Below are 24,719 nucleotides of genomic sequence, written 5' to 3'. Positions count from 1 at the left end.
TAATGTGGATATAGAAGCTTCGAATTTGGTGGCTTCTGGTAGAGAAGCATGGCCAGCCTGAAACACTGGCAAGAAACGTGTCTACTAATTTCCATTAAAAGCATTACTCACCTTAGGCACAAATCCAAACAGGTTCCGTAGGTACCATCATGCTGCAGAGGAGGAAAGAAGAGGCAATAACACAAGTTTTATTCAATAAAAAGTACATGACAATGAAAAAGCATAAAACGTGACAGGAGCCAGATCCACAGATTCGTGCATGCAACAGTGGCATGCATGTTGTTGCACACAAGGATCATGCCACACTCATCCACCCTACTAAAGAGATAGTCGGCCCAGGTTTGGGAAACCCAGGAAGGTCAAAGTAAGTTTACAAGGTCCCCTTCCCTGCCCCTTCCCACCCCAATAAAAAAGTTTGAGAAATACTGCACTAAGCTTCAGCCAGCCCACTGCATCTTAATGCTAGAAGGTCTGGGAAAAGGCCTTGGAACAACCCCATCCTTCCAGTGCTTCGTCCTTTGGACAGAACAGAGTGAGGAGACAATTCCGTATCAGTCTGGATAAGGAAAGCCACTGCCATGGAACACAAGCTGCTGCTGGGCCTGTGCTTAGCAAAGCTTTTTGGGGTGATGTATTTCCCCCTGTGGTCACTGCAGCCCTTAAGGAGTAACAACAGCAGTAGTTAGAACACTAGATCTGGGGAGAGGATTCAGAATGACACTTTCCACCCCCCTGCCTGCCACTTCCCATTTTGCTGCCACAGAGAACAGAGATAGAAACCAAGTCCATCTCACTCTGGTGTCTGGAGAAAGCAAGGAAACTGGGCTAGTGCCATCTATCTGCTGGAGGCTACCATGGCTGTCTAAGACCTTTCTCTTCTCCCAGGTATTCAGCAGCATATGATAAGTGTTAATTGATCCTGGAATGTCTTATGGTTATGGTTGTTTGCTTTTGAGATTGTTTGAAGTTGTTTTAGATATATGTTTCTTTTGGGTATATTGTCTGTTCATGAGTTTTTAATGTAAATTGTTTTTAATCTCTGTATATAGTATTTTTTAATGTTTTTAATCTTTATAAACCGCCCAGAGAGCTCTGGCTATTAGGCAGTATAGAAATTTAATAAAACAACAACGACGACACCAAGCCACCAGACCTCCATCTTAAAAGATGAGAGCAATGCCCCATGGACTGCCATCCCCGGGCTCTGGCCAATTGGGGAACGTTTAAAGGAGGGCGTATTTCCTCCTTCTGGAGCCCTCAGTAACAGTGATGGGACTTCTAAGGGCCTTTGCCACTCCTGATGAACATTCAGATGAAGCGGGCAAGGCTGAAATCTGAGTCTCCAGACGCACTCAAAACTAAAGCAAATTAAGCTGGCAGTAGGAGCTACAGGAAGACGAAGCACTGAAATGGAGCACAGGCAGACAGAGACAAGGAGTTTCAAACTGCATCAGAAACTGCATTATTTATTGTAAGCTGCTTTGTGCTTCTGTGAGAAAAATAGGATTAGCCATCTCCCAGAGTATTCTCTCCTAAGTATTTACTGCAGAGAGAGAGAGAGAGAGAGAGAGAGAGATCTTATATGTTTTATTCTTATACATTTTACCTTAAGACCGCCTGCATCTACAGTGGATACAGAGCCTCCTTGTTAATTTGCTGTTGCACCGCTTTACACCAACATACATATATATTCCCTTTCAGTAAAAGTACGTCTCCCATAAAGCAAGCCACAGTTCCGATTGCATTTAAAGCATGTTATCAGTTAGTATGCACCAAAACCTCACCACTCAAAAGAAGCAGTAAGCTGGTAAGCCAATACACAGATTGAACACCGCAGCAATGCCTCTTTTCTTAAAAAGATGTGGAGCACTTCTTAACGTGCCTCCTTGTTAAATATTGGCTACATCTGCACTGTTGTAAGTGCTCCAGTAGGGCTGGATTTCAAAACTGGATAGACAATGACATTATGCAACCCTCAGCAGATGTTCTTTTCACTCCTGGAGTCAATGCAGTGCTTGTAAGTGCCGCTACATTAACAGCCCTGGACGGCCAAGCTCTTTGTTCATTGACACGCAGCAGAGGCAGCATCCTTATGCTTGTTGTAAGAAGACCAAAACATGCCTTCAACCATGAAGTAGGAGAGGGAAAGAGAGAGAAAAGAGACTTACAGGCTTTGAGAGGGTGAGTGAACAGATGATGAAACGGACTGCTAACAAGAATGCGAAAAAGGAAAGATAGATCACTACACACTCCTTGTGCTAGCCACTTAAGCAACAATCCTATACACATTATTTTGGAGTCAGCCTACTGAAATCGGTGGGAAGTGCAAATACACATAAAAAGAACCCTGCTGGGCCAGACCAAAGCAAATCTCAGTGGGATACCTGTAAGAAGCCCCCAAACAGAGCATTAAGCAGGACAATAGCCCTCTTGTTGCCCCACAGAAACTGATAGTCAGGGGTACACTTCACCTGAACATGGAGGTTCCATATAGTTACCCACTGATAAGACTCTCCTTTGCATCCAATCCCCTTTTAAAGTCATCTAAGTTAGAGGGCATCAACACAACAAATTCCATTACATTAATTCTACATTGTGTGAAGGTAGTATTTTATTTTAATATTTGTCTGCCCTGAATCATCAATTTCATTGGGTGACCCTGAGCTCTAGTTCTTTGGGAAAGGAAGAAAAACCCTCTATCCACTTCCTCCACACTATGCATAATATTATTAACCTCTATTTAAAGTCCTGTCTTAGACATCTTTTTTCTGTACAAAGCCCCTAATGCTTTAACTTTTCCTTATAGCAGCCTGGTGCCCTTCAGATGTTTTGGACTACAACTCCCAGCATTCCTGGCCATTGGCCATGCTGGTTAGGGCTGATGGGAGTTGAAGTCTAAAACATCTGGAGGGCACCAGGCTGGGGAAAGCTGCCTTATAGGAACATGGTAAGGATCAGGCTGTAAGCATCTTGGCTTTGAATGTTTAAGCCCCAGTTGGTTTGAGACCAGTGTGCCTTAAGGAGCACCTTTTCTAATATACCCCTCCCCCAACTCATTTATGGTCATCTGATGAATCTATGAAGTGCAGGAATTTTTCAGTGAAGGCAAAATTGAGGAACCTGCTAAGGTCAGGGTCTGAAAGCTTTTTAAGCCTAGCTAAGACTTGTTCTTAGCATAGTAAGAAGCAGAGACATCACCTTGCCGACAAAGGTCCGTCTAATCAAAGCTATGGTTTTCCCAGTAGTAACGAATGGCTGTGAGAGCTGGACTATAAGGAAGGCTGAGCGCCGAAGAACTGATGCGTTTGAACTGTGGTGCTGGAGAAGACTCTTACGAGTCCCCTGGATTGCAAGGACTGCTATGGTCCACGGGGTCACGAAGAGTTGGACACAACTGAACAAGACTTGTTCATGTGGGCAGAAAACAACAGAATGAAATTTAATAGGGCAGAAAACAACAGACTGAAATTTAATAGGGATAAATGCCAAGTTCTGCACCTAGGAAAAAGAAACCAAATGCACAGTTACAAGATGGGGGATACTTGGCTCAACAACACTACAAACGAGAAGGATCTTGGAATTGTTGAAGATCACAAGCTAAATATGAGCCAACAATGTGATGTGGCTGCAAAAAAGGCAAATGCTATTTGGGCTGCATTAATAGAAGCATAGCTTCCAAATCCCGGGAAGTACTAGTTCCCCTCTACTTAGCACTGGTGAGGCCTCATCTGGAGTACTGTGTCCAGTTCCGGGCACTGCACTTTAAGAAGGATGCAGACAAGCTGGAGAGGGTTCAGAGGAGGGCAACAAAGATGATCAGGGGACTGGAAACAAAGCCCTATGAAGACAGACTGAAAGAACTGGGCATGTTTAGCCTTGAGAAGACTGAGGGGAGATATGATAGCACTCTTCAAGTACTTGAAAGGTTGTCACAGAGAGGAAGGCCAGGATCTCTTCTTGATCATCCCAGAGTGCAGGACACGGAATAATGGGCTCAAGTGACAGGAAGCGAGATTCCAGCTGAACATCAGGAAAAACTTCCTATTAGAGCAATACGACAATGGAACCAATTACCTGGGGAGGTGGTGGGCTCTCCCACACTGCAGGCATTCAAGATGAGGCTGGACAGCCACCTGTCAGGGATGCTCTGACTTGGATTCCTGCATTGAGCAGGGGGTTGGACTTGATGGTCTTCTAGGCCCCTTCCAACCCTACTATTCTATGATTCTACATAACCAATGTAATGCTGTTCTTTTTGTTAAAAAATGGAGTTAAAGTTGGGGTAGCAAAGTGGGCAGGGCCAAAAATACAAGCCTCTTTTAGCGTAAAGCTCTTACTGCTACTATCGAAGCCTTAGAAGCATTTCAATCTTTTAGAACGGGGAAAAATGGCACAAAAGCTGCGAAACCACCAGTGGTCAGGAGAATGGAGGTGTGGCTACCTGGGGAGCACCAGAGGGATGGACTGGGACACCAGGCAGACCAGATTTGGCCCCTGCGCCTGAGGTACTGCACGCCTGCTTTATCCCCATTGAAATCAATGGGATGAACTAGTCATGACCAACTTAACCCTAATTGATTTAAATGGGACTAAAGTGTGACTTAACTGAAGTCTGGATTCAACCCAATGTGTTTTGCTTTTATTGATTTTTGTATGCCTACTTGGAAGCTAAATCTCTGGAACAAATAGAACAGCAGCAGCATTTCCGACTATATGCGGGAGTGGGACAGGAAGGACAAGACTTCATCTTCTCTGATCCACCTAAACATAGTCATGCTCAATTCCTATTGAAACAGATGGAACAAATTAGCCTTGACTAACTTAAGTCTCCTTGCTTCCTATAGGACTTAGTCATAATTAAATTTAGCGGGGTTGAAGCCTTTCCTGTTTGCAGCTCAAATAATCCAAAATAGTTCAATGGGTTTGCATAAATCATCAAGCTGGGAATGGAGGAGAACAACCAAGCAGGCATGAATTGCATTACCAAAGGTGCATGGGAAAACTTCAACAACACTTGCCCACATCACTCTCACGTCATACTGAGCACTATTGCTCATTTATTTTAATAATCCAGCCTAGATTCTCACAGAACACACCTACTGCCATAGCCTAAGGGGGAAAACTACATAATGGCCAATAAAGTTGGTCATGAAAGATTCCCAATTCAATGGCCACAGGGTCCATTTTGAAGTGAAGACTCTTAAAGGATCTGCATCTTAACGAACATTAACAAGGCAGGAAAGCAGATGTAACACCACAGGTATGCTTATGCACAGAAAAAGAGTAACTGCATAAACAATAAATCTAACTTTCGTAAGATACTTTTTATGAGTCCTGGAAAGAGTGCCATGAAGGTTTACTAGAAACACATAGGCACACACACAGATGTAAAGACATAGCAACAAATATTTCACCAATATCTACATTTGTTGTCTTGGGTCAATAATGAAATAACCTATAGAAGTACTTAGCATAAGTGTTCAAAGAATTCCACCTATATTCTCAGTTAGCTTTACAACAATCACTACTCTGTAAAGGTGGGCCAACACTGTAGGTACTGAATGAGACTGAGCTGAAGAATTGCAGGCCAGGAGGGAGGCATAGCATGTCTCACATATAGAACAGCATTCCTGACCATTGACTATGCTGATGCGGCTGATGGGAGTTGTTATCCAAAACATCTGGAGGGCACGACGTTGGGGAAGGCTGATATAGAAGGTCTTGGGTTTAATCCCTGGGATCTCCAGATAAAAGGCCAGGTAGCAGGTTATGGGCAAGACCTCTGATGGAAACTGCAGAGTGTTGTTATCAGAGTAGGTGACAATACTGGACTGGATGGACCCAAATGGTCTGGCAGAGTATAATGCAGCTTCATGTATTCCAATAGCTTGCCTAGTGAGTTTGTGGCTGAGGGGCAGTTTGAACCAAGGAGTTCCTGGCTCACGACACACATGGTTTGCTGCTGCGCTACATCTTAATTAACTTGAAGACTAAAAAGGTATTTCTCATGGGATTCCAGAAGTCAGGAACAACCATGAAAACCTCAAATAAGAGAGTAACTGCAAGGAAGGTAAATGTTGGTGAGCAGGTGCAGAAGAGGACTTTGGAGCTCCTGTACCTTTAAATGTTGTACAGAAAATTTCAGTAGTTTGCATGCTTTTCTTATCCTCACATGATATGACACTTGGTGTCATTCTCTCTCACAAACACCTATTGCAGAGCCCTGCCTTCCTTTGGATGTAGCCACCCTGACTGTTGCCTAATTCTATTTCTTGACTGTTTTCCAAGTTGATAGTCTCTGGTTTTACATTACTAGTCACCTTTGCTGTCCTTTTACAACAAGGCAGGCTATAAAGAAACTAAAATAATAGATACCATATGAAGTGCCATCTAACTTTGGTGAACCAATGGGAAGAAAGAAAGGCTACTCCCTTGTAGCCTGACAAAAAATAACCCGGGCCTTGCCTTTTCATGTTTGGGGCAAAGCCTAGAAACCAAACAAGCCACAAACTGAGGCAACACAGTATGTCAGTATGTGCTTTCCACAGCTCATGCACAAACCAATCATAGCATGGACAAGTTTAAACAAAGTTTGAACTGCTCCACCCATTTTTGATCTTCTGTAGTTAAGCCAGTCAACCCTTCAGGCGAAGGTGCTTTTCATGTGGTTTAGTTCTAATGATTTATTTGCAACTCCACCCCCCCCCCCCAATTCATGCGATTTAATTAAACCACACATTCTAGCCTGAAGTGAAAGCCTGGGAAGAGTCCATGCATGGAATTTCTTAGATTCTTATTTAGCCAGGATAGCTAATGGAACCTCTACATGCAGAGGCAGCATACCACAGAACACCAGACGTTGGAGACAAATCGTTACTGTCACACCCTGACTGGACGGAAGTTTCCAGAAGCATCTGGTGGGCCACTGCTGAAAACAGAGTGCTAGGCCTTCGAACGATCCAGTAAGGGAGTTCATATGATCTTAGTTATTGCCCTACTAAATAATGAGAAGATTGGAAGGCGTCAAAATTTTAAGTAAGAAACTCATGACCAGCATTAAATGCAAAGCAAAACACATGGTCTCTTGATTCTCTCACAATAGCTGTGACATGGAAGCTAACACAAGTTCTCTTTCCCATGTTCCATTCTCACTTGTTTTCTGGTTTCAGAGGTCTGATTGCTTGATGCCTAGAAATGTCACCACTGCAGCACCTCCTTTTGCCTCAAGTGTTCCTAACACAAAGATTACTTCAAACACACACACACGCACGCATGATCCTCTGGATTATCACCACTGTAGGAAAGAATTCACAACTGAAATGTTTTATGCATCTTTTCTGTCACCAAATGCTTTTTCAGCCTCAGAAGAGCATCCGTTAATAGCCAATGGCCAAACCACTTGATACAGTACCAATGACCTGGATTGACCATGCCACACGTCATAGCCTTAAGGTACCCCTTGAGTGAGGGAGGTCAAGCAAAATTTATTTGACGTGGGTTTGCACACTTTGAATTTCATAGCTTAAGCTATCTGCTTTCAAATATTTTTCAAACCATATGGCAGGTTCAGGTGCTATTTTGAGTCCAGGGTGAGGAGATAACTAATAGATGCTCCCTCTATTTGGTCATGTGCATGAGGGAAAGAGGGACAGGCAGGGTGAATCACTCCTAGGGATAGTCTTGGGGAGAAAACAGTGTAGACACCTTGCTGCAGCTAAACAGGTTGGGGTCTGGTGAGTGGAGGGGAGACTAAATATCCCACTTGATTTCCACAATGAAAGGTGGGACATATGTGTACTAAACAGACAAACAGCTAAGTGTGAGTTACCTTTCCTGTCTTAGGTATGCATCCAGCATTAGACAAAGAGTGTTCAATTTACTGGTGTTACTTATGGGTATACATACCTGTGTCTTCCAATTACAGTACTGGCAACTTCCGTGACAGTAGCAAAATTAAAGCTTCCTTTAATACTTTTTTTTTTTAAGCAGAAAAAAAACAGAAGAGTATAACATTCAACTACAAGAGGATTTTCGAGCTTGATTTTCTAACAGATTTTCCAGTTGTTTATCTGAATAACCAAAAAAGTTATGAAAAACTCATTTATTAAACCTCTGTACACAAGCACTGACATATATGTACAGCAAGTTCAACTATATGATGATGTTACCAAAAAAAGCGGAAGTGACTAAAAAAATCGACCCACATAAATTACTTATAAAATTCTTCAAAAAGGATAGAGACAGTTGCAAAGTAATCCCTGATTATTCCCATTTGATTGCCAGATTTTTTCTCTCTCTTTTAAATGGAAGGGAAAGCATTTTTAAAAGTTCAGAACCTTTTAAAAACCACCAGCAAACTTATCTACAGGATGATCAGCTCCATGTGGAAAGCACAGGTTTCATGTACACAGCACAAAAACCTTCACTTGTTGTTGTTGTAACTCACAAGCCAAAACAAGAGCCAGAAAGATTAACCGATATTTGGAGGACTTTTTCAGAGGAGTCTTCAATGTAATATAGAATAATTAAGTCACTCAGTATCTCTCTCTTATATTAGTGGAAACATTTGTCTTTAGGCAGCAATTGGTCCTAAAGTCAAAATGGAAGCCCTGTACACTGGACTTTAAAAAATAAATCACACCATTTTAGGAAGAACAATGCAACCGCTTTCTATGTGTCTCTTCTTAACTTGATGTTTTCATAGAAGTACAGAGCAACATCCCAAGTTAATGAGCACAGCTGGTTTCTTTTGTATAAAACCATGCTGCAGGAGGAGGACATTAAATGGAAGGCTTCTTGTTCTTCTGCTGGTTCCTAGGAGAGTTCTTTAGTACACTTCTTATTCGGAGGTAAATCCCAGTTGATTCGGCCATATTATCGAATTCGAAAGGTGTTATCCCTGCAGCAAATTTGCTCATGTCAGGGACAGGGCTGGCATTTTTAGACGACACCTCAACCCTGGTGACCACAGGAGAGTCATCGCAGTCCTCCCCGTGGTTTACCTCATACGCTGAAGTCGCGGGGCAGTTCTCGGCGCTGCCTTCAGAATCCAAGTGAATGGGTTCTTCCTCTTCTGTTAAATCAACCAATTCATCAGTTGAAATCTGTTTATTTTCAGACTCTTCTGTTAAATCAACCAGCTCATTAACTGAAATCTGTTTGTTTTCAGACTCTTCTGCTTTGAGTATCTGCTCACTGTTGTCTGAAAGTCCAGATTCTGATGCATCCAACGTCTTGAAAGCGATTTCTTCCACAAGAAGTTCTGACTCGATTCTCGAGGGTGATGATGCCACAGAGTTCCCTGTTAAAGGAGTCCCTGCAGGGATGTCAGAGTCACTGTTGGCGCTATCGGCCTGCTCCAGGGCTGCCCAAATGAGACGCTGCTGCTCCTCCAGCTCTTCCAGGGTCAATGTGTCTTCATCCATGGCAGAGCCCTCTGTTCTCAGTGGGGCAGAATCATCGGAAGGAGTCAAAGGCGGAGTATCACGGGGAAGTGGTGGCGGTGTACATGTAGGAGGCCGAGGAGGGGTAAAGTTGGGTGGGGTACACGGTGGAGTACCTCGTGGCAATGGGGGAGGAGTTGTGTTCAGTGGCGACCCAGGAGGCAACGGAGGTTGGAACTGAAAGCCATCATAACCTGGAGAACTGTGTGGAATGTCCAAGTCTGAAATTAGGAAAAAGGGCACTGTTTAGTAACAGTCCTGCTTTAATTCCTACCTAGCTCTTTCTTCTTCAAATAGCGCAAGACCTTTATTTAGGAGTGTTTTTTCATTAGGTGGGTTTCAGGCAAGATGAATCAGAATTTTTTTAAAACCTGGTGAGTTACTTGGACCTGGGATGCAGAAGACAAAGATGTTTAAAAAAAATTTCATCAGTTACATGTTTTATAAATTTGCTTATTAAAAAGTATACCAGAATCCATCTCCATGTCAGCTGATGATACTTCAACACTGCTTCCTTTCTGTCTTTTTGAATGATGAGAGCTCTGGTGAGACGAAGGTCTTTTATTGCTGGACTTTGGACTTCCCTGAGGAAGTATAAGAAAGAAGCAAAAGAAATTAAGGGTATTTAAGTACTGTTATGAGGATACGTTCATGGAAAATGCTCAAATTCATTGTGGGCCATGGAGAAGAGAGGGACTGTGACGACCTGCCCCCCTCAGAGATATTCTAGGCACCTTTTCTGAACTTTCAACTTTCTTTAAAAGAACAAAAAAGTTTCTAGCCCTTTTATCTATTGCAATTAGTATTATGCTCTTGTTTTCCAGTGGCCTGGATAGTGGGTACAAAGGTACTGGGATGAGTGAAAAACACTTGGATGTTTATTTTAAATTGATTTTAATAACCGTTAAACATATTGCATTGCTTGCATTTAGGTTATTTTACATGGGGTTATGATGCTCCCACAGTATTTTTGCATAGGAGCTGTATATTCCTTATTCACATTAAGTGGTTAAAACTTTCCAAAGGCATTTAAAACAATCAGTTGTCCTTTCATGAAGAACAAGGGGGAAATATTTTGTCATCAGATAATGCAACTTTTCTATGATTGATGTTAACAGATTTTACTTAGGTTATTTCTACTGTGCTCTTCAAGCCCAAAAGGGTTCCCAGAGATGAAAACAGTACAATTAACTCAAACAGACCTGCAAAGCCCTGAATGGCCTGGGGCCAGCACGTCTAAGAGACCACCTCCACTCCTATTTTCCATCACAGCACTGAAGGGAGATGGGGAAATGACTTCAGACTTAACCTCTACGTGCCATGTGAGGACCTCAAAGAAGCACACAGCAGTGTTCTTGGTGGTTCCCTCTCAACTCAAAATTCTTTTCCCCTAATGACTCATCAAAGCCCAAATCTGTACATCTCCAGAAGCAGTGCAAGACCTTTTTATAGTGTCTGAGCAGCTTTTAAACTGACCCTTGGGGGAAAGGCAACAGGAGCTGGGAAAAATCTGGTTTGGGATGAAACATCCCTGGCATTGAAAGTAATTCTGATCCTTCAAATGGGGTGTGGATAGAACTAGGCCATGAGCATATAGTGGGACATGATAACCAGTTGGAGACCAAAGGGCTGTAGGAGAAGATCCATACCAGAGACATTTTGGAGAGATGGTTCTAGAATGCTTTATAGCTAGTGTTAGAAGCTTCTGAGCCAAGAGGGGGGGACTGGAATGCTTGGTTTTAAAGGATAACATAGATACAATGGGCATAACAGAAACCTAGTGGAATGGTTAGGACCTTGGGATTAGGGATGTACGGAAGGGACTTACCTTGTCCCGCAGCTTTTTTCGCGGTGTGGGGGAGGCACTTCGCTTCTCCCCCCGAAGTTCAGGCGAGGGGGGGAGGCATCCCCCCTCACCCGGCCAAAATTCAGGCCGGGGGGGGAGGCGCCCCGCCTCGCCTGGCCGAAATTCAGGCCGGGGAGAAGCGCCCCGTCTCCCTGGCCGCGAAAGAAAAAGTAAAAAAAAACAAACAACCCGTGATAGGCTACGTAACGATTAACGTAGCCTATCACGGCTAGATTTCCAAAGTCAGCTGTGATAGGCTACATTAATCGTCACGTAGCCTATCACGGATGACTTTGGGGGAGAAAAAAAAAGCGTGTACGCAAATGGCGGCGGCCCATGGGCGCCGCCATTTGCGTTCCTTATTTTGGCACGTCTAGTCTGCGTAAAGATTTACGTAGACTACGGCAAAAATAAGGGAACGCTATTTGCGTTGCCCTTATTTTCGCCATAGTCTATGTAAATGTTTACGTAGACTAGACGTGCCAAAATAAGGAACACAAATGGCGGCGCCCATGGGTCGCCGCCATTTGCATATGCGCTCCCCCCCCCCCAAGTCACCCGTGATAGGCTACGTGACGATTTACGTAGCCTATCATGGCTGACTTTGGAAATCTAGCCGTGATAGGCTACGTAAATCGTCACGTAGCCTATCACGGGTGTGTGTTTGTTTGTTTTTTTTTACTTTTTTGTTTTGTAATGGTGGCGGCAGCAGCCGGTCAGGAGACCGGCCGCCGCCCTCGCCCCGCCCCACCGCCACCAAACCACAGCCGGGACCCGCTGCCGAGAGGGACGTTCGCTGAAGTTAAGTCCTATCCCGGGGGGGCGGGGCGGGGGGCCGGCAGAGAATTCCCCCAACACTTTCGGGGGGCCGAATGCCTCGTCACTCGGCCCCCCGAAGATTCGTGGAGAAATTCTCCACCATCCCTACTTGGGATACGTTTATCTCTGGATGCAAACTCCATAGGAAAGACAAGGAAGGGCTTACTTGGGGTGATGTCACTTTGAACATCAAAGAGGTCATAGAATAAAAGAGAGTGGGTAGGTTTCAGTGGAATGTGTCAAACGTAACATTCAGCAGAAATGTATTCCTATACATGTGTCCCACTGACCTATATATTTTGCAATCACAAAGAATTGGGGAGGAATCTTTTCGTTAACTGGAAACACCAACACACACAGCTTTTACCAGCATGCTTAAATATATTCACCGAATGGTAGGTAGAAAGATAGTGGGCAAAGATATCCTTCTGCTGAGATTGCTGAAGAGGTACTGACCCAAACATCCTCCATTCCTGCAGCAAAAGAAATATTGGGCTATTAGGAAAAATGAGGTACTAATTAACATGCAAGACTAGGGTAACTGATATACATCAAAGGAGTTTGTTAGACATGTTTAACAAAGTATGTGGGAAGGAGAAGGAAAGAATGATCTGTAACCAAATGTACTATTTTTATAAACTGATAACCTGCCTTTCAGGAAGAACCCTCACAAGGCAGCTCACAACAAATGGGGAATAAATGAAAAACAAGGGATAAAATTAAAAACGTATTTAAAACAGCAAGAGCTAAAATATCAAGCCACTAAAACTCTACAAAGCAGAGCGGAATAAAAATGTTGAAAATAAACTAATGAGGGGGCCATGCACATCACCTGGGGGGAGGAATTCTAAAATTGAGGGTGCCACTTGAAAAAGACCCTGTCGCTGGTACCCACCAACTTGATCTACCTTAATGATGGCCAAGTCAGCAGGATTTGTGGGGTTCATATGAGTGCAGGCAGTCCTTCAAAACAACTTGCAAAAGGCATGCCAGATAGATAATTTGTAAAAGAACCATGCATGCTGTCCTGGGCTCCTTGGAGGAAGGATGGGATAAAAGTGTAAAAATTAATAGTCACTTACATCTGTTACTCCACTTGGAGGAGACATATTAAAACCTGGATAATTTATCAACTTGGAGACATCATAAGTGACACATCGGTTCTGTTGATAATATTCTTCCTCCTCTGCTTCACCACCAGGAGATGCTATAACAAAGCACCACAAATGTTACTGATATTACTGACAACAGAGGAGTTGGCAAATATAATAGCCAGATTTTCTTGCTTCTAATCACTTTGACAACGGAGTGCTACAATGCACAGATTCTGTAACCCTTTTGTAAGAAGCAGCAGAACCCTGTAAAACTGATCAAGAAAGAATGAGCCATTCCCTTATGCCCCACTTTGACATACTCAGAACTGGCAAATTTAATACCATCTGGCAGAGCCCTAAGGAACAAGCACCCAAGCTCCACTCTGGAAGGATAACTAGTAATTAAATAAAGAACTTCATGGGTTTGAAACACAGTGAGTGTCAAAGAGATCCCATGTATGTACGTGGGATTTAAGTAACTGAACAGAATTTTAAAAATCCACTACAAGCTCTGTTCCAACACAGACATCAACTGACACTGTGCTAATGCATTTTACTGTGACTGAAGTTCTGAAGTAAATGTGGAAAAAAATGTAGAAAAAATGGGGGCTATGTCAGAGCTTAGGGAATACACACCTGTTGATTTCATCTGCACTAACTAATGGCTTTAGTGTTATAGGCATTTAGTTATTCTGGGAAAGATACAACAGGGAAGCCTTTTATAAGACTCTTGGAGCTTCCTGTGCAGTCAGAAACCAGGAAGGTGGAACTTCACCAAAAGGCAAACAATGGCAAACAATTGCCATTCTCCAAAAGGCAAACAGTCTTTCTCTGCCTATGAAAACATAAAAACATTCATAAATAAGGTGAGCCAACGAGGGGCTTCCTTACTGCTCATTTTACCTTTCCCATCATAGAGTGTTAGTCCAGATTTTTCCATTTCTGCCTCTTTGAGCCAACCTGGGGGATAACCCAGCTGCCGCATGCGATAGATGAAAGGAGGGAGACTCTTGTCTGTGACACCAAGGGCATCTTGAAGTTCCTCACTATAATGGGGGAGGGGGGAATCCTGTTAAAATACGACTTTTGGAAATTTGTCTTGCATTGTCAGGTTCTAAGAAAAACACACAGAAACATTTGTGCACTGGTGGAAAACTTGGGCCACACTGGATTTATATAAATGAACTACAGAGTTGTGTCCAATTTCAATATATTTGCAGGTTATCACCTAAAAGTGGAATATCTTCAGAAACATGGCACATAGTACATTATCACAATCGCACAACGATTTAATTTTATACTTTCCCCCCAAAGGCTTTTCAACATGTTTTGGGAGAGTATGTGTAGATGGGCCATAATTGCCCCCCATCATCAGGCTGGTCTTGGGAAACTGTTGTTTACAACAGAAGTTTTAAGCTGTCTTGGAACGGAAAGCATTCAACAATATTTTGCTTTATTTTCATTAATGAACAAGCTGCAGTTTCTGTTGTTATTTAGCTAAGGTAGACACAGTGACCTAGTTCAAACAACATGACAGCCCACCATGGGTTACTTAATTCTCGGGATGCAGCAGTGCGTCCTCCTGCCATTAGGAATATGCTGTAACTTGTCGTGTCATCTGAACCCAGCTGGCAGGGGTTATTTTAGGGTAAGAATCCCTAAAATAGGGGGGGAAAAATCCCTTTGTTTTTGGATCATGCGAGGGCTGTTTAACCCTCAGATAACCCCCGCCAGCCAGGTTCACTTGACATGACAAGCCACAGCAACACCTGGCCAGGGCTTGCGTATTCATAATGGCAGCAGGCATGCACTGCAGCTCCTCATGGGTAAATTAACCTATGATAGGTTGTCATGTCGTGCGAACTGGCCCAGTGACCTGGCTCACACATAATGGTAACCTAAGATTTATTTAACCCATAGTTTACTGCCCTACCCAGGGTTTGTCTACCAGACAATAGATCAAACCTTGGTTTGTTTTCTCAATCCTTAGGTTGCTTGTTTCCCCCTTCCTTCACCTGCTCCCTTCCTGTATCCAAAATGCCTTTGCATTGCTGTAGTACTGGGATGCAGAGCAGCTGGGTTTTTGACCACTCTTTCCACCACCACTGTAGCCTGGCAAAACAACCTATGAACAACCCATGGTTCTGGGTTCGCACGTAATAAGCCCTGGTTTAAACAATACAGAATTCACAACTCAACAACAAACCATGGGTTCTCTTTCTGAGTTTTTCGTGGTTAACAAACCATGGTTTGTTAGCACATCTGCATGTGCATTACAAATTAACTCAGAATTCAACAATCCATGGGTTAAATGAACTGTGGATTAGCATTATGTGCATACTAGGTCAGTGTTTACTCAGTGGGAAAAATGTACCTAATTATTCCTGGTTTGAATCTTCCAAACCTTTCTTCAACTTCATCTGCATGATACCGCTGCTGGAAGTTTGGGTTGCCTGCTTCCCCACAAGCATCCATAAACTGTTTTCTTTTTTCACTTATACGGGCAGCATTACGTGGCTAAAATGTAATTGGAGAAAAAAATCAGGACAATGCCAGCTTAGTGCCATTGATAAGGCTATTACAAGACTCAGTCTGCTCCTTGTAACTTTACACAGAAATGGAACTGTTTTATATTCATAACCTTTGGCCATGAACGCGTCATATCTTGTTAAAAACAATTTCTTTTATTTATTTATTTTTAAAGATCCCACAGTATTCTAAAATATTCTAAAAAGTACTTTTGTAACAAAAAATCTGCCTCAAAACTTGAAACGTGTTAACTATGTAGAAACGGATTATACAACTCTTATCGTATGGGATTTTTCTGAAACCCAATTCAATCCTTCATAATTAACCCATAGTCTACTATCATTGTCCTGGGGATAGAACATGAGAAGACTGAGAAATGTTTACCTGTGGACAGTCTTTCATTTGATGGTCTTCAAAGCCACAATTGAAGCAGTGAGGTTTTGGCCTGCTTTATAAAAGTAATAGGTTTACAACGCAATTATTTAATATTCGCTTAACAAAACACAATTACATTATACATACACTTCCAATGTCCTTTACCAAATCATACTCCATATGCATAATATTCTAAACCAATAATCAGCAGTAATACCACAGAAGTGCTCATGATTAGGCATTCCAACGGCTACACAATCACAATATTTTTAAAGCATACAGTGCAACAATGTCGTACTACTGAGGCTGTTCAGATGACATAACAGCCCGCCATGGGTTATTTAACTCATGAAGAACTGCAGTGTGTGTGATTGCCAATTTGAATATGCAACCCCTGCTTGTGGGTTGTCGTAACATCCAAACCTGGTGAACACGGGATATGTGAGGGTTAAACAACTCTCACATAACCTTAAAACAGACCATTGTTTAACTCTCACATAACCCATGGTCACCGGCTTCATGTGACATGACAAACCCCAAGTGGAGGCTGGATATGCAACATGGTGGCTGCGGGCAATGCAGTGCGTCATCCAAACACAGTCTATTGTGACAAACGGATGAAGTATTGAATATTGGAAATTTGGAAGTAGTGTATACTAGAAATCTGGATACTGGAAATAAAAATAATCCCTTTGACATAAACTTATAACTGTAAATAAGAAATGCCAATAATGAAACACTAGATCTCAGTCCAAATTCATAAAATCTAAACAAACCATAGGGGGTGGAGCTAGGAGAGGAATATCAGATATAATAGTGATGACCAATAAAACTTAAATGTGCGGTTGAATATCTATACTATAAAACAAGCTGCTTTATATATAGGATGACCAGCTTGAACTAGAAAAGTTGAGTACATTTTTTCCTCCCCTTTAGCTAGGAAGAGTTGAAATCGTTAGCCTAGTTTAGACATACTGGCCTAACCACAGTTTGGCTGCCATAATGGTCTTTATGGTCCCATGCTCCCTCTTTCCCTCCCTCAAATCATAGCTTTCCATGAATCCAAATCTGGTTTGCACAAACCAGAACTGGAAGCCCATTTCAATCTGTGGTTTCCAATTCAAATTTGGAGGGAAACTATGGCGGGGATGAACCAGAAATTGAGGGAGGAAACCAACAGACACAAAGGAGGTAGTGTGTGAAAATGTAGTCCATTTATGGCTTGTCCATCATGTGATTTGAAAGGACACTGTCAAGTTTCAATAGCACCAGTACTTTGATTTTCAAAATATTGGGGGAATACCTTTAAAAAAGTCAATTTGGAGACATAATAATGGACACACACAAACCAAATTACAGAGCTCGGGAGAGGTTAAATCCCCATTTTTTAAAATCAAAATCAACCACACTACATTTCAGGTGTTCAACTAGAAATTTTCATAGGTTTAGAGAAATACAAACCTTTTAGGCTTTACTTGAATTTCTTGTCCATCTAGGGAAAGAATCTGCGTGAAAACTTGCTGGTATCTTAAGAGTTCAATAAGGAATTGCCATTGTATGAAGCAGAATGGAGCGTGTGTGTGTGTGTGTGTGTGTGTGTGTGTGTACACATGATTTCTAACTACAGCCCAAAAGTATTTGGTGCAAATTATTACAGAATATTTATTGCTTTAATAAAAGATAATATCGAAATCTTTATCAGTAACATGATGGTGAGATTCTGCTCAAAAAGGAGTGGCTCCATCAGTGTTGAAAGCTTGCCTTCTTTCTAGTAGAGTTTAGTTTGATCAATATAATGTGTTACCTGATACTCCCTCTTTCCAGAAACACAACATAAAGGCACAGTAACATTTTAAAGGAAAAAAGGAAAGCTTCCTCCTGTGCAAGCACCGGGTCATTACTGACCCCTAGAGGGATGCCGCTTGCGCTGGCGTTTTCATGGCAGACTATAGCGGGGTGGTTGGCCATTGCCATCCCCAGTCGTGACTACCTTTCCCCCAACAAGCTGGGCACTCATTTTACCAGTCTCGGAAGGATGGAAGGCTGAGTCGACCTGAGCTGGCTACCCAAGACCCGGCTTCCGCTGGCATCGAACTCAGGTCGTGGGGAGAGTTTCGGTTGCAATACTGCTGCCTACCACTCTGCGCCACACGAGGCTCAACATTTTAAAGCAGAGCTGCAAATCCATCCACCAGAAACTATTTCTTTACCAAACAGTATGTGCCCTGTAACTCAGACACTAGATTTATGCAGTTAAGCAACTCAAAATACACAGATTGAGTCAATCTGGTTTAGGTCTGATTGCATGACATAGCAGTGTTAGGAGGAAAAGGGAATGACATTTAACTAAATAGGATACTTGGGTATTTCCCATCCGTCTGTCAGCTGAGGATTTTCATTTAATATAGGCTGCCCCAGTTTATCAAGACAAAAATTGGTAAAATAGAGAACACTTCCTACAACCTGTAGAAAGAGTCAAAAAGTGTCAGTATTTTGTCAGATTGAAAGGCAACATTTATATTTAAAAATGTACTTAAATATTTCACAAATGCCTATTCTTGATATAATTAAGTACATCAAAATAATGTCTCCCATGTTTTAAGGATTCACAAATCAGATCTTACATTGTGGACTTCAGTAACGATGTGCCCAGTCAAGTAATACAAGATATGACCTCCCAAGAGTTATATAGCTAATTACAGTAATAAAGGGCAATGAGAATTACACAGCTATTGACTAATCTTGTCAACCATTTTCTAATGCCTTGGCAAGAAAATCTGAAATATAGGAGTCAACCATACACATTGCAGAACAGAAAAGTAACTTACACTAAAAGCTTCCTTGATTTTTTTAGACGTATTTGAGCTTGTCGCTTTATGATCTTCTTCCAACACAAAACTAGAAGGCTAATAAAAAGAAAACATGGTTTGAAAAACAAAGGCCATCTTTATCAAGCAGGGAACTACATGATCTGCATGTTCCCCTTGCTACCCCTTATGCCTGAACTCAGTCCCAGAACACCAAGACAATCCCAACACTCTCCCTTCAAATCCCAGTGCAAACTATGTGAAGCAATTGGCTTAACAGCTTATAAGCATGCTGCTGCCCTCCATCACCATCCCCAATGCTGTCAGCAGGGAAGCCCTTTTGTCCACAGGAGCTCCAAGTTCACACTGGAGAGCAAATTGAGTTCCAGGGGCGTGGCATAGCTTGGGCGTAGATCATATGATTAGGCTGCGGAAGATTTCACTGGGGTCTCAGGTGGAAAGGATGTAGGAACACAGGGAAGCTGCCTTATACTGAGTCAGGCCATGGGTCCATCTAGCCCTGTATTGTTGACACTGACTGGCAGCATCTCTCCAGGTTTCAGGCAGGGTTTTTCCCAGTCCTACCTGGAGAAGCTGGGGATTGAACATGGGACTTTCTGCATGCAAAACAGATGGTTGACCACTGAGCTACAGCCCCTCCTCAAGCATGGCTGGGAAAGAGACTTGCCTGAATCCTTGGGGAGCTGCGTTCAAAGTGGACAATACTGGGCTGGGGGACTAACAATTTGGCTTTGCATAAGGCAGCTTCATGTGCTCATATGGATCTGCAATAGCCTCCAATGTGCTTTATCAAAGATCAGAGAATTACTGGGTGATTTAAGAAACTCCAAATGTAATGCATGGTTCTCTCAAATGCCAACATGTTTCAAAGGCAAATTTTAGCTTTGTACGCTATTACACTGAACAGAATATAATTCTTTTGAAGCACTGTCATCATGACAAGGTAACACACTGAAATGGGATTTTTTTGACAGATCAGCCATATGAACCGAAACATGTTATTTCTAAGAAAATGTACCTTGTGTGCCTCTCTCTCATCATCATTTCCCAGAAACATGACATACCTTTAATCAACAACAAAGGCTACTAAGGCTGGTCTACCACAATAGCAATAATGCATACCAAGAAAAAAGGTAAAGATATGTTTAAATCACTCCATTAATATATAAATACCTGAGGCTTAACATTGAAGAAGGTCTTGTCAGATTCAGCTCTCTGTTGCTCCTCATATCTTTGAACTAAACTAGATATAAAATCCTCTATTTCTTGATGATATTGCCTACACAAGAGATTATCAAAATAGATAATAAACTGCCCTGTTGCTTGTTTTTAAACACCAGACGAAGCGACAAAGCGTGTCTCCATTAGATACTACTTTTATACATTGTTCAAGCTGAGGATTTTGTTCTGCAAACTTATCTTGCATAAGAAATAGCTTGCAGATCAAACTTCTACAGACAAAAACGTACAGGCATTTGTCCTATCCAGTGTTTTGATGTCATTATAGACACTCAGAATTGCTTTCATGTTGCAAACAGTTTGGTTTCTCTGACAAGAGTAAGCTTTAAGGAACCTGCAGACTTCATGAAACCAAGCCTGCTAAGAGACATTTTGAGCAGTGTTCTTTAATTACCCCTTCAAATTCTTTAGACCTGGTACAGCAACCTGCAACACAGGGAAGCTTCTTTTCGTTTTTCTTAACTGCTCTCCTTTACTCTCACCCACCCAGTGAGATTTAAAAGAAGATTTTAAATTCTCTTTTAAAAAACATGAAGATAACCAAAAAATAGACATGGGGCTACTGGTGAGAACCACCTTTAGATTGGGGTGTGGCAGACTTGTGGGTCAGACCCACCAGCTGAAGCTCTACACCTAGAATGCTCACCAGATCCAAGCATTCTGAACAGTGAACTTAACCAATGTAAGAAACATACTTACTTTGAAACAGTATTGTTCATAAATAAAATCTGTAATAAAGGTCCATCAAGTTTAGAATCATCCACTGCAAGTCCACTAAAAAGGAAGCATAAATTTATCTTTATGCATTTTAGGTAGCAGTTTAGACAACCCTACAGAATGCCTTTGATGTTGTTTGGAGGCAATATGCCCACTTTATCAGACACAGCAATGTTTAAACATCTTATTTTACCATCCCCATTATTCTTACTAAACAGGTCTTCTCACAGTACAGCACACAAAGAATAGTTTACTAACCAAAATTATTTCTCTTTTGACATCACGCACTACAATTTAATATTTAAATTGTTAAAATTTAACCATTGTAAATAGCTGATTTCCTATATTGTTCTTTAGTGATTACTCAACATACATGGACAAGCAATTAAATAATAATCTTTATTGTTATATATCCAAAAAACAACCAGGATCCATAGAACTATGCAATTAGCTTCACATGCCCAAGAGCACTCCCTCCCATACAGATGTGATCCAACCACTTTTTAAATAATTATGAAAATAAAAAGTACAAACATAACATGCATTATTTCAGACATCTATAACAGTTTTGAAACTGAGGGCTTTTGGGGGAAAATCACATTTTACATGCCTAAAGTAGCTCTTTGGAACTCAACTACCATCTTTTGACTAAACAATGAACTAAACATTACAGATGGTGGAGCCGTTTACACATACCTTGGTCGAGTCAGTATGTTCAGTTTTCTTCTGAGTTCGCAATGTTAATTATTTGTTAAGGAATTTCAAGTCACACTATTGCTTCAGAGTAATGAATCTGGAATAACTACTATAGCCCCTGCTCTGCATTCACAATCAGTAATAATGAGAATCAGAGCTCCAGACACAAGCATAACAAGAACTGAAACAGCAGATAGGAAAAGAAAGTATGTTTTTCAATAATTCCTTAGCCATTCAAATTGTGTGACCAAGGAGTGGCCAAAACACATTAAAGGGGGATGCTCAATGTATATTGTACATGAATAAAGGAAGGGATCTTGAAGGGAAATGACCTTACGGCAACAGGTTGGGATGAACATCTTTTCATAGATGTTCATCCCTATGAACATCTATCATATGTTCCTCTCCAGGCTGCATCTTTGTAGGATTGTTGACACTTTTGATCTCACGAAATTGCTGGAGGGAGGCCCCATCGTCGTCTCCAACAGATAATTCACTTATTTGAAAGGTTGTTAATGGGGGGGGGGGGTCTGGTCTCCTGTCCCTTTTTAACATCTGCTTAAGAGACAGATATTCAACAAGCACTGCTCTCCCCATAAATGCTTCTTCATGCTTTCTGGGGGCTCAGCATGGGGTTGGGGAAACCACATGGTGATGATACAAGCTAGTGTGATATAGCGGTTAGCCTGCTGGAGTTTGAGCAGGAAGCCCAAGGATCAAATCCCTGCTCAGCTACAAAGCTCACTGGATGAACACTTGGCCAGTCACACCCTCAGGTTGTTGCGGGGTTGAAGTGTGGTTGTGTGTGGGAGAACTGCATATACGACCTTGAGCTCTTTGGAGGAAGAACTGGAATGTTAAAATCCAATTTGCATTCCAGTATGGTACAGTGATTAGTGCTGGACTGGAAAGACTCACATTCAAATCCCAACACAACCAAGAACCTAACTAGGTGTGATCCTGGGCCAGCTTTTCTCTCTCAGAGTAAACTAATTCACAGAGGTTTTATGAGGATGCAAACCAGACGGGGTGGGGACGGTAGAAGAGAACTGTCCACATTACCCTGATCTGCTCAGAAGTGTAGGATAAAAATAGCACAAAAGAAAATTTAAAAATGTGCAGCCTGCTCTTTGATACAGTTTCCAGGGTGCAGCAGACATGTATGTTGCAGCAAACACAGTTAAGAGCACATTCGTATGCATGTTTAGACAGAAAAACATCCTACAACTCCCAGTATTCCTGAGCCAGCCACACTGGCTGGGGAATGCTGGGAGCTGTAGGCCTTTTTTTGTCTCAACATGCATAGGATTGCGCCCTAAGAGTCTCATCTGACACCTTTACAAACTAACAGGATGTATCATGGCATAATCTTTTATGGACTAAAGCAGCCTTCCCCAACCTGGTGCCCTCCAGACATTTTGGACTGCAGCTCCCATCATTCCCAGCCAACATGTTTCATACTGGCTGGGAATTATAGGAACTGTAGTCCAACACTTCTGGAGGGCACCAGGTTGGGGAAGGCTGGGCTAGAGAGTCCCCTTCAGCAGATAAAACTCTTGTCTATGAAAAGTGATGCCACAACAAACACAAATACGTAACTAAATCTTTAAAGTGCCACAAGCGTCCTGTTTTTGCTGCAACAGGCAAGCACTCCTCTTGGATATGTTCAGGCTTAAACAATTCATCCCCCGTATACTTAGAAAAAACAATTTACTCTGGTTAGATGTGCACCTCATAATCACCGAAGAGGGAGGAGCGCAGAGAAACAATCTTGAAACGCGGCTGGGAGAGGAGGGACTGGAAGGGCGCCCCTGTCGCTGGGCCTAGAAGGGCTACACCTGTTGGACTACTGCCTCTTAGCGGTAGAAGGGAGTGGAGGAGGAGGAGGAGAAAGAGAAGGGGGAGGGGGATTTGAGGCGGGATCTCATTAAACTGGGGAGGGGGATGAAGTGGAGGGAAATGCCCCCAACGAGGCAACCCGCCCCGGGCTTGCCCTGTCAGGATATTCTCGGCCTGCAGCGCCCTGACGGTCTCCTCGTACTCCCTCAGCCGCTCGCGGAGCTCCTCCGTTTCCTCGTCGCTCTCCTCGAAGCGGGTGTGTAGCGGCTGCGCGGCCGGGACGGGCGCCGCCTCGTCAGCGTCCAGCTGCTCGAAGAGCTCGCGGTCCCCAAAGTCCACCTCAGCCGCCATCTTAGGGCGGGGAGAGGAAGAACCTGCGCGTGTGGGCGGCCGGCCGGTCCTGCCGCGCCAGAGGAAGCTGCCTCCGCTGAACGGAGAGGAGGGGAAAGGGGCAGAACGCCCCAACGATACCTCGGAAAGGAGACAGGCTCGGGGTTTCGATCGAGGCCTTCTCCCTCCCGGCCTCTTCAGGCAGGAGAGACTACGACTCCCAGCATGCAACGCCGCAACATCACGCTAGCTGCCCATAGGCCTGAAGTGCATTTTAGCGCTGGGGTTTGTAGTTCAACCTGGGTAGCAGTTGGGGCAGCAATGCATGCTGGGATTCGAAGAACACTTCCGCCCTGTGACCAAGATTCCGGAAGAGGACTGAATGGGGAAGGGAAAGTTTGAAATAGGGTAGATCAAACTAAAAGCACGCTCCGGGAGAGAGCGGAGAACAGGAGGGTCTGGCGTGCATGGGGTCACGAAGAGTCGGACACGACTTAACAAGACCAAATTAAAAGCCGATTTCGTTTGCTTCCCTGGGTGAAGCACGTTTTCCTGAAGCAGTTACTTTATAGATTAGCATTATTAATCTTGACATACTTGCGCGGCGTGAGGCAATAAAAATAGACACTTGTTTAATTCCAGGAGCTGTACAAATTAGTATTATTTGTACAGCTCCTGGAATTAAACAAGTGTCTATTTTTATCCACATTTTCACACGCACGGGCCGTGCTTTCTATTCTCATCAATATAGCACGTTTAAATCTCACACATAGCAAGCTATCCACCGTTTTTCATCCATTCCCTAAAAGGACTTTCAGCAGCTGTTTACGTTTGCAGCAAGCTGTCACAACTTAAAACAATTATCTAAAGCAAAGGGAATCTTGTTACACAAAGCTGGCTTGAACCAGGTGACAAATGATTGTCTCCTTTTAAAGGGGGAGGGCTGTTTCTCACAGTAGTGCTT

At 42.7% G+C, this 24,719-nt stretch overlaps 2 protein-coding genes across 6 annotated transcripts in view; both read right to left on the bottom strand.

Moving 5' to 3' along the window:
* The window catches only part of CLIP1 (CAP-Gly domain containing linker protein 1), a 141,349-nt gene extending 133,406 nt beyond the window's left edge, over positions 1-7,943 (bottom strand). The window contains exons 1-2 of one of the 3 annotated variants that reach the window (XM_084819237.1): positions 7,906-7,943; positions 112-152 (exon numbers count right to left, since the gene is read on the bottom strand). The gene's annotated coding sequence lies outside the window, so the exon portion shown is untranslated. Of the gene's footprint in view, positions 1-111; positions 7,452-7,905 lie in introns of those variants that run through there. The other 2 variants (XM_084819235.1, XM_084819234.1) reach the window with 2 other exon arrangements.
* A 143-nt stretch (positions 7,944-8,086) lies between these two features.
* Positions 8,087-23,954, bottom strand: ZCCHC8 (zinc finger CCHC-type containing 8). Of its 3 annotated transcripts, none has more exons than XM_084819242.1 (14): positions 23,593-23,954; positions 21,587-21,629; positions 20,873-20,947; positions 20,108-20,213; positions 18,935-19,012; positions 18,466-18,569; positions 17,568-17,633; positions 16,116-16,179; positions 15,577-15,719; positions 14,106-14,248; positions 13,191-13,315; positions 12,498-12,581; positions 9,913-10,027; positions 8,087-9,664 (listed from the first exon to the last, which is right to left on the bottom strand). In XM_084819242.1, the coding sequence occupies exons 1-14, from the start codon at positions 23,774-23,776 to the stop codon at positions 8,781-8,783; spliced, it is 2,214 nt and encodes a 737-aa protein (XP_084675368.1). In that variant the 5' UTR covers positions 23,777-23,954; the 3' UTR covers positions 8,087-8,780. The 3 variants fall into 3 exon arrangements, with proteins under 3 accessions (XP_084675368.1, XP_084675369.1, XP_084675370.1); XM_084819243.1 differs by having other exon boundaries at positions 16,116-16,176; XM_084819244.1 differs by lacking the exon at positions 23,593-23,954 and having other exon boundaries at positions 21,587-23,006.
* Positions 23,955-24,719: the final 765 nt, after the last annotated feature.

The sequence above is a fragment of the Heloderma suspectum genome, chromosome 13 (genome assembly GCF_057233095.1).
Source record: "Heloderma suspectum isolate Gila_16-S chromosome 13, 16-S_ref, whole genome shotgun sequence".
Classification (NCBI taxonomy): Eukaryota; Metazoa; Chordata; class Lepidosauria; order Squamata; family Helodermatidae; genus Heloderma; species Heloderma suspectum.
The sequence above is the reverse complement of the archived record's forward strand: the minus strand, read 5'-3'. Positions and strand labels throughout refer to the sequence as shown.